The 10,547-nt window shown below is 37.1% G+C and overlaps 1 protein-coding gene across 1 annotated transcript; it reads right to left on the reverse strand.

The window, feature by feature from the left end:
* Positions 1-946: 946 nt before the first annotated feature.
* On the reverse strand, positions 947-10,177 carry LOC117112845 (sacsin-like). Its single transcript, XM_033256036.1, has one exon. The coding sequence runs from the start codon at positions 9,664-9,666 to the stop codon at positions 1,630-1,632; it is 8,037 nt and encodes a 2,678-aa protein (XP_033111927.1). The 5' UTR covers positions 9,667-10,177; the 3' UTR covers positions 947-1,629.
* Positions 10,178-10,547: the final 370 nt, after the last annotated feature.

A 10,547-nucleotide genomic window follows, 5' to 3' on the forward strand; every position in this document is an offset into this window, starting at 1 on the left:
TAGTGTAATTTATAGAAACGTCTCTTTAAACAGAAACATTGCTTTTACATCTAATCCAAAAAAAAAATCTGGACTTACATAGCCTCTATAGCGCATTATAATAGTAGGCAATTTCCATGTACACAGTGAATAACATAATGGCGATGATATTTTGGTATTTTATAATATCCAGTAAGAAGACCCAGATATAACTGGATGAGCCAAATTTAAAAACATTTGGAAGGACATGTAAACACATAACAATCATCTTGCCTTGAACAGAAATATATTTTGGTAAGCGTACGTTACAAGACGTAACAGACGTAACACGTTAAGAAGAAGAAAATAATATAGTATTCTTGATTAGTACTAGTGTAGAATAGATTTAATTATTAGTATTTACAGCTCAGAGAAAACTATGCGCCATACCAGTACACAATCAATTAACATTACCATTAAAAATCGATTCATAAAACCATATTATATCCCCGTTAAGCATTTACAGAAAACTGGTCGTATATAGGTTGCACTACAATAGTTTTCAAAGTCATAATTTTTACACAGTTTAATATACCATTATTTTAGTTAAACACACAAAAAATGTTACGCCTCGTTATACTAAAAACTACTAAATCTAAAACCATGTGTTTATAGGTGTTTGTCCCATGAAAAATACCCAAAAAATTACAAAAATAATTTTTTTAATTAATTATAATTTATCAGCGAAAATGATAGAAAAACTTCTAGTCAGTGGAAGCAAACAAAAATTTAATTATCTCTCTCATACAATAATTCCACTAAATTTTATGATGATTCATTCCTTTGTTTTTTTTTTCGTAATATTGCTGACAAACAAACAGCGGTGAATCTTCCTTGACTGAGGTAATAAACAATGTCTAAATGGTACAAAAAATGTCTCTTATACACATCTAGATAAAAAAAAAAAAAAAAAACAAACAAACAAAACAAGAAAACTAAACCGATATCACAGATGGCGTATCATCATTGGCATAATCAGGGCATAATGATACCCGATTTTCAAATTGAATGATGAAACCACTTTATTATTTAAGACCTACGATTCTCTGTTAAAGTTATTTACTTCTTATTTAAATACAAATAAATGTTTCTAGCAAGACTCTGAATCTCATCGCTTATAGGTTCTATGTTGCTAGGGGAAGGAACAGTACTTTTCATTACACGAATCCAACTCAAGGAATCCAGGTAGGCCTACATTTTCACCCTATGTGTGTATGTTGTGACTATACTAACTTGCTGAACGTTTAGCAGGGCACTGTGCCCGACGATCGTCGTTCGACACGATTTTATGAAGCCACGCCACGACGATCGGTTCAGACTGCCACCAACAATCAGCAGACGGCATCATAAGACGCAGTGAGTGTCCGGTTTTATAAATTGATAGCAAAGACTGTCATTGCATTTTACGGAAAATTTCCGTTGAACCTAACTGTAACTATTAACTGAAACTCTGCGGAAAATGCAAATTAAGGTTAAATAAACCTTATATGATAACAGAAAGTGACTACAGTGGTACATAGAAAAACCCTATGCAAGAACACGGGGAAACGGGACAGAAGAAAAGGAAAATACGAACAAAAAGCTTCGAAAATGTTATTGCAGAACAAGAATTCAAGTAATGTTGACTCCCATGTTGATCAAAAATGCAGATATACCATCGACGATTTGCCTAGCAGCTGATTTCGACTCTTCAGCTTTAGTGATGGAGTAGACATCATTAGGTATCTTGTCACGCGGATGTTTATCGGGATAGCGCGTGCTAATCTGGTCCACAGCCGCGCTTTCTAACAGGTCAGCTGCTAATCTTAGGTCAATCTGAGTTTTAACGTCATCTGCTAAAACTAAGATAGAATGTTCATTACATCCTCCACCATGAATAGCATATCGTACCGCTTTAAATGCCTTTTCTGCTGCTTGGAAGCATTTAAAACATATCCACTCACAGAAGTTATAGTCCTCAGTCTCTGCAGCCGAGAGGTCAATTTTCGCTTGCCTCATCCACCTCCTAGCTTCTGAAAAGTTAGGCTGTGAAAATATCGTCTGTGTGGCGAAGTTTCCACTCTGACTTTGGAAAGAGGAGTAATCTCTTTGTGCTCTCTTATTGATTTCATCAAAGAATTCATCATCGAATGACATATTAGTCCTACTTTCGTCACATCTGCTCAATTCCTCGTATAATTCACTTTCTAATCGTTTTATTACATCCTTGATAAATTGGAACATTTCTGTGTAGAATTCCTTCCTGTCTTTCTCATTCTTATCAGGATGCCATGTCAAGAGAATTCTTTTAATTGCTTTACGCTTTTCGGGATCAGGTAGGTGCCAGATAGCTTGTAATTTATTCTCAATTTGTTTTTTAACGTCACCCATTGGGCTTTCATATGAGATAGACTGTGAGTCGTTCCCTTCATAAGGAACCAACTGAAGACCAGTAGCTCTATCTGGTTTAAGAAACTTAAAAATATCAAGCATTGAAACTACGATTGGCCCTTCATCTTTGTCTCCAATGTCAATTGCATACATTCCAATTGGTCCATTTGTAGTAATCGGAATTATTTTACTCTTTATTTTCGCATATACGTAATGTGATTCTAGGTCAATGTCCGACAGTTGGTAAGCGACTATTTCTCCTTGGTAAAATTTATCAAATGGTTCTTGTAAGAGAAGGTAAAGAGAATCCTCTGGCACAGGATTTCCAAGAATTGGCTCGTAAGGACGACTTCCATAGGATGTTTTATCCAAGTCATCTAAAGTATCGGTTATCATAAAAGGAGAAGGTATTGTGACAATTCCTTCAAGAGATATGATGTCAGAAATTTGATTTCCAAGAATGTCATTGATAATTGTCACGAGCGTCCTTTTGAATGCTATACTCCCCGGATGTTCATGATGACGTACATAAAGTTCATAATTTTGAAGTCCATTCACTTGTTCTGGTTTCATTAGGCAACATTCAGCAGTACCTTCACTATCATTTAGAACGGTATTGGTGCAATATAGCTGAGTTGCTATTGTCTTTTTACAATACAATTTGATTGATGACAGACCAAACACATTTTCAATTTTCTGCTCAGTTGTTTCTTTGTCAAAATCCGAGTGCCTTTTCTCATCATTTATTAACCGCATCAGTCCTTGTCTGAACTCATGTGATGTCAGGACAGTTTGGTATGTATCTAAAAACTGACAGTGGCCAATTTGGGATTCAGGGCAGTCTTCACATTCTGTTACTAACATTTCTTCTCTGAATTCTTTGCTCATCTTTTGGAGTTGCAAGCGGTGTGGTAAGACGTCAAGGTATTTAAAGTAGCTTTCATTCATATCAAGTTCTTTAAAACCAATGAACAGTCTCACAGAACCGCTGTTGATCCGACGTTCATAACGACAGACATCAGCATAAACTAAATCACATGATGATATCAGCATATGCTCCTTGTCTGGAAAGTAGAGACAGTCGACAGACTCAAACTCTTGTTCAATCTCCTCCTTTTCGAAATGTTTCAGCATCTCGAATAGACGTTGAACACATGCTGCAACAACATTTTTGAAGTTTGGATTTCGTCCACCAGTGTTGTCCGATTTAAAAACAGCTTCCAGAACTGACGAATACTGCTTGGCGCTAATGTCATCAGTCATCCCAGCAGCTTTGAATACATTTCCGTAACGTTTGAATTCTTTCGGGAGCTCGTATATGTATGGAATAAGTACATCTTTTATTGCTTTTGGTATACGTTCCGAAACAATTGAGGCTTGGGCAAGGATGCTTCTATCCAAGTTATCACGGACAAGAACAAACGGTAAAGATTCTGGTATTAATTTTACAATACACTGACAAACGTTGCATGAAGCATCATTGCAACGACACTGTCGTGACAAAAACTTATATATGTCTTCAAAAACCTCTTCATTTGAAATTAATCGTCTTACTGTGCTTGTGGATATGTTAATCAGATGCTTCAATACGTCCTCGACATTGGGTACTGGTATCACCCCAAGTTCGGCAGCTTCTTGGTCTTTGAATACAGATGCATAAGCTGGTAACACTGGCTTAGTAGTCCACACGAGATGCGCATGGGTACACTTGACAGACCCGCTAAACATTACTGCGTGTGTACCAGGAAATAACGTCTTTACTTCAAAATTTTCAGGTACTAAAAACTTGATAGTTGATATGTCACTTAACAAAGATGAATCGCATTGAAACTCGCTTAGGGCTTTTACCAACGCCTGAGAATTTTCTTTGCACTGCTTCGCATTTCTTAGAATCTGATTTTCAATCATTTTTCCGAATTGTATAAATATATAATGACTTAAATCCGATATCAGCCCAAGATTTAGAAGCAAGTCTCTCCATTCAGGGTCGTCATACGGTCTTGGTGGAAATGAATGACTTGGCAGCATTTTCTGGAATAGTTCAATTTCTGGATCATACAATTCGTTTACCATTTTAAAGCCTGTGTCTGTTTTCATGATTGGAGTTGAAGTAAAACCGATGTCATGAAATTGTTGCTTATCCAACCGTTTTGTCAATATCCATTTGAGGTGAGCCTTCCTTGCTGAATCCGAGAAATCACAAAAATACGGAAGTATGAACCTTGTGTAAACTTCAAGAATAGATTCATCGTAAAGTCCTAGTTTCTTGTATAGCTTTTCCAGCTGGGGCTGTTTCTTTATGAAGACCTTTCGCGTTTTCTTCATCCATTTTGACTGGTCATCTTCAGGAATTTCCTCTTGAATTATGACCACATCTGACGTATTAGTTAAACTTACGGTGTCCCCAGTAATAGTTTCAAACAATTTTAATTTCTTCAGCAGAGTGAATGTTTTATTAGCCAAATTTCTAATATTTCTTTCGAAATAGTTCAACAAATATGCACAATCATCTGGTTCCAGCACAGTAAAGCAGTACTCGTCGTCGTTCTGTAGAAAGTGGAGCAAAGACACTATGTGCTCTGGATGTTGCGGGGAAGACATTAATGCACTAATATGTTGAATCTTTGGCAGCAGTTCAGGATTAGGTTCTGGACACTTGAGCTTTTCACCAAATATTGTACATAATGGTCCATCGTGAGCGAAATCGCCTTTCACAGTAGCCGCCATGGAGAGTGGAACTAAGTAGGCTTCATCTTTGAATTGCACTGGTAAAATAGCCCAATCACCAAATACTCTGATTAATTCTTGCGGGTTAGGTGGTAATCTATTTCCTGAAGAATCACAGGGAGCACTTTGCTTCCATGATGAAAAAATACACTTCCATAAATCTGTTATCCACTTTGGTTGTAAAATTTCTGAATCATAGTGAATATATGATCTATTTTTGAATTGTATCGGATTCAGACACTTGTCCAAACGTTCTTCAATATCAAACAGTGACAACATTTGGAATTGGAAAACATTGAAGTATTTTACATAATCTTTGTGTAGAAATTCATGTTTGCACTCTAGAAAAACATGTGCATATTGGCAGTAAAATATGTTTCTAATTCCAAATGTACATTTACGAGACCGGAAATCTTCGCTAGGCTTTGATTCTAGTTTCCTAGATTTATCTGGACAGTCACATACATTCAAAGAGTTATCTGCAGTTAATATTAACGGAAGACCATGAGGATGTAATCCTTCTGGTTTTGTGCACATAAACTCCATCAGAGTTTTAAGATCGTCTTTAGTTTTCATTGTGGTTTTATGAATTGGTAGAGGAAGCTTTTTTAGTGTGCATTTTCCATGATTTGTCGATAAAAAATCGCATACAATATCGGGCGTGACAGAATCTACATCACATCCAGCTGCTTTGAAAAAACGATATATGCAGAAATTAGCATAAAGCACGTTAATTCCAAGTCTAATCAAAATTGATTTTAACTTCATAGATTTTTCTTCATCGACACCTAGATCATAGAAGTAGCCTTTCTCAAAATTGCTCCCCAAGAGAGAACACCATCTTATTTCAAAAAGTGTGGTGCCTTCTGAATCACTGTTATCTAATTTCAAAAGAGGCAACAATGGTTCGTTTTGATCGACAATTCTTTTGTAGAGCGATACAGCAAGATTTTTCCACAACAATGACGATGTTTTTGAAGGATCAGGAAATAGTCTGTGATAATTGTTCAAGCGATGTTTAATGACTTTGTCTGACATTACATTACTCAGAAATTCCGAGAGGCCAGTCCGTGTTGCAAATTCTTTGAGTAGGTTTAAATAGGCACGCGAAATGACAACAGTTATCAATTTATTGTTCCAGGCCGCACGTGAGTCATTATATTCATCGTCATAATCCCAAATACTCCTTCGCGACTGTCCGAGGCAAAAGTGGCCATTGACAATTACCGGGAGACCACTTTTAATAGGAATTGGCAAAAAGCAATGTACACTGCAGTCATTAGACTTATGATTAACGTTTTGGTGTTTTATGTTTCCGGGTAGCATTGTGGCAACCCCACCGATTGGAAGATGTGAACGCGATTGGTCAAACTGGGCATCAACAGAGGCACCTCCGAATCCAAAAGCTTGTGAAACCAACCAACTTTCACTGCTTTCTTTGCGATTACTTTTATGACACAGCACTTCCATCTGATAGGAACAGTCCCTTTGGTTATCTTCATCGATTTCCAGTGTGTTTGAATAGAAGTTCTGTCTTTTCTCCTTATCAATATCGTTACGTATAATCGATTTTACAGAATACATTTCAGAAAGCTTACCAGATGTGTCGATTTCATGGATACTAATCTGTCTAATGTTCTTTAAAAACAGTAGGACTTCCGGCATTTCATTTTCAAACTCATTCAGGAGTTCGACAATTCTTCTTTTTGTAATTACTTTGTTGCTAATCTTAGACAGATTACTCATTTCTGTGGAACGTAAGGGTAAGCGGAATATAGTTCCTCCTCTTTGTGGAAATTCATGCTCAAATTCATTCAGGTAGCATGTCATTGCATTTGGGAAAATGTTGCGAACTTCCTGCAGTTTCTTTGTTATCAGTCCAGGGTTGTCTGGTGTTGCTGCTGGTGCATACTCAATGTTAGGGTCAAATAAGCAAAATGTGTCTCCATTTGAAATAAATGATGGACAGTCCGTTACATGGTAGACAACATTAAAACCGACGCCATATTGCCCTGTTTTTTCTGATTTGTATTTTTTACTTCCACTCCCTAGATCTTGAACACCTCGTATGTCATCATCACTAAATGTTGCATCGTTGTAGATACAAAGTGCCGGGCCCTGTAAGTGCTTCCAATTAGAGGATGGCAGTTCACTTATTGGATGAGTTCTGTTATCGAGAATAATACTTAGTTTTCTAGCACCCGCATCGTCAGCATTCTGTAACATTTCACGAAGAATAGAAACACCAAGTGGATAACCTTCAAGAATCCACTTAATTCGAGATGTTAGTTTTTCGTACTGACCAAACCCAGAAAACAAGTCACACGACAAATTAATGATAGTACGAGTTCTAATGTCCTTTATCCCAAATCGTTTGGCCATTTCTTGTGAAACTTTTCCGTTACAAATCTTGACATTTTCCAATGGAGATACAAAGCTGACATCGTTATAGCAAAGTTCATGAACGGGACGTAGTATGTTTTCCACATCAGGAATGAGAACGCCATCTGCATCTGATGGTTCCTTTAGTTTCTTTTCCAAGTGAGTGAGTATCTGGATGACAGCATCAATGTCATTACCCTCTAATGGTTTTATGGGAACTTCTGACTCGGTCTCTTGGAATTTGCTATTCAACCTACAGATCGCATCGATGTAATCAGATATTCCGAATCTCTCCAATACACCGAGTTCACGAAAGAATCCCCAGAAGTTTTGTAGATCTTTCGGAAATTCGTACAGCAGCTCATAGATATTTCCAGTTATTTCATGTCGTGCACATCGATTACCTTCTACAAAGCGGTCATTGACAAGTACAATTGGTATATGCTTCAGTTTCACTAATAAGTCTTGGTAGCTCTGGGCTTCTGATTGACAAATCTTTTCCAAAATTAACATATATAATCGTTTGACCGCTTTTATATTTTTGCTGTTTATATCACATTTAATAACTTTATCGAGTTGTATAAATATATCATCTATAACAGGGTGCTTAGAAACCCCAAACACATTTGGAAATAATATCTCATAATGAAAGCCCAATCCATCAATTATTGGATGCAGGCTTCCAACTAGATCTGCATTTGCTTCTGTATATAACTCTTTTGGTGGAAACAGCTGCACTTGGTGTGTGAACCATGATATCGGGTAGTCCTTTGGTTTTGTCATTGAAGGAAAGAATCTAATGTGTTTAATGTCTTCACGAAATACTTCTATTCCATTTTTATCTATCTTGTGCTTGTGGTATGTATATTTAACAATAGCTCTGATGCGTGCCATTGCTTTTTCCTTGCTGGTTTCTTGTAGTATTTCGACAGTTCTGGCACGTTGAACAATATCTGACCACTGCACCTCCATTTGCATTCCAAGTCTAATTAACTTCTGGATGATTACGCTATCACTATAATCGCCAAATGGAAAAACGTTATCCTCAGCACTGTACATCTTTGATACATTTCCACTCGGATATATCAATTCGGAAATTCTTTTCCTTATTTTCCCGTCAGGCTTTGAAGGAATACAAGCTGTAGATTTTAGTTGCTCCTGATATTCACCGGCATTTAACACATGTAATAGGATACTATCAGTGATCTTATCCCCAAACTTCCCAATGTTAGGGAAAAAATATTTACGGAAAAATTGGTTCTTAGAGACAATTTGTCTTTGTAATGCACTTCCATGATCTGCGGAGAGAATTTTATAAAGCCATTCAGGAATGTCGAGAACTGCAATCTGTTCGGAATCCAAAAGAATTTCTAATATTTCCATTAAAGACTTTCCTATATTTGAAATTTGCTTGAGTTCTGGATCAATTAACACCAAATGCCTGAAATCAAACCAACGGCCACCTTTCTGAAATATTAATGGAAGGCTATGTTCATCTCCACTGACAACCATCCGATAAAATTCTTGAAAGATTAATCTATAATCGGAATGTAAGTCATTCTTCGGCCAGAAATAAAAATCATCACCTTTTTGTGCTGCATCTTTTAACAAAATGTTACCGCATTCACCCTTTGATAGAAGATTGATGTAAGTCTTAGTTATATGCTTCATTAAGGCATTATTCCACTGCGTATCTAAACTTCTCTCATCACCCGCGCCCAATTTCTTTAAGTTTCGCCTATTTGAACTGAGGGAAAAACTAGCGTTTATATACACAGGCAATTTGCTTAATGGCACAGATAAAGGCAGGAAACAATACACCAGTCCTTTCGCAGTATTTTTACCAAGAGGACAAGCCACACCTCCAACAGGATTTAGACCATGTTCTACTCCAAAATTTGAAATAGCTAACTCTGTAATACTATCGTGGCTGTCAAATAGATTTAGATCATCACCCACGTTTTCTGATCTAGCTAAAGCCTCGAAATCACATTTTCCATCTGAACCTTGTATTATCCATTGTTTAGTAGCACTCTTATCAACACCAAAAAAACTCTTGCCTCTTTTTGATGTAATCATAGAAGCTGTTACAAGGTTTCCTTCTTGCTTTGTACTGATTCGAAATAATTCAATAGTCTTCAGGGGATTAGTCTCATTTTGATGTAGCATGTGCAAAGACACATCTTTAACGTGATTGGTGAATAAGAGAATATCGTCTGCGTTTTTGTGAAATTGACTGAGGATGTCTTTTATCTTCGTCTTATTACAGGGATCATTTCGTATTTTATTATCCTTCGCCTGGAGGTCTGTCCGCAATGGGAATCTGAATAGTGTTCCATTGTAAGATTCCCATTCAGATGTTGGTCTCAAATCACAGTCAAATATTCCATTGTATGGTCCAAATTGACCCTTAAAAAGCGATAGTTGTTTAGGCCTGGTGCCCTTTGTAAAAATTAACGTTATTCCAAGTTTTGTCTTGTCTTTAATTTGGTTTCCAAGATGTACTGCATGTGGATCAAAAAACACAATTCTATCACCACTGATAAAGCTTGGAACATCTGTCAAATGGTACACTGAGTTAAATCCTAATCCAAATCTGCCAATTTTCTTTCGGGAAGGCTTTTTAGTCTGACCTCCCAACTTCTTTATATTTTCGAAGTCTTCTTGCGAAAATGTTGAGTTATTTTGGACCCACAGTGCTGGACCCTGGCATCGTATCATCCCACGATCGAGAAGTTTCCCTTCACAATTCCTATTCTCTCGGAAATCAATGAGGAATTTTACTTCCGTGGCCTTCGCGTCGTCTGCATTCTGGATTAGTTCTTTTGGAATGTCACATGCTTCATACCCTTGCAAAATGTTTCGCAGACGAACCGTAAGATCTTCACTTTGACCAGTTTGTACTATTCCTTCAAATTCTTCGGCGTCGGCCAAACGTTTACTGAGCGATATCACGCCAAGTCGTTTACATAATTCTTTAGGGATATCCTTATGGGTGAGCAAGACTGGAGTGGACTGGTTATCATCATGTAGGTTTTCCTTTTCGTATC

The sequence above is a fragment of the Anneissia japonica genome, unplaced genomic scaffold (genome assembly GCF_011630105.1).
Source record: "Anneissia japonica isolate Jap-2015-1 unplaced genomic scaffold, ASM1163010v1 scaffold172582_len1462937_cov174, whole genome shotgun sequence".
In the NCBI taxonomy this organism is placed as follows: Eukaryota; Metazoa; Echinodermata; class Crinoidea; order Comatulida; family Comatulidae; genus Anneissia; species Anneissia japonica.

Excerpts from the sequence above, each read along its gene's own strand:
- LOC117112845 (XM_033256036.1), bottom strand. The coding sequence starts at position 9,666 with ATGCTACATCAAAATGAGACTAATCCCCTGAAGACTATTGAATTATTT.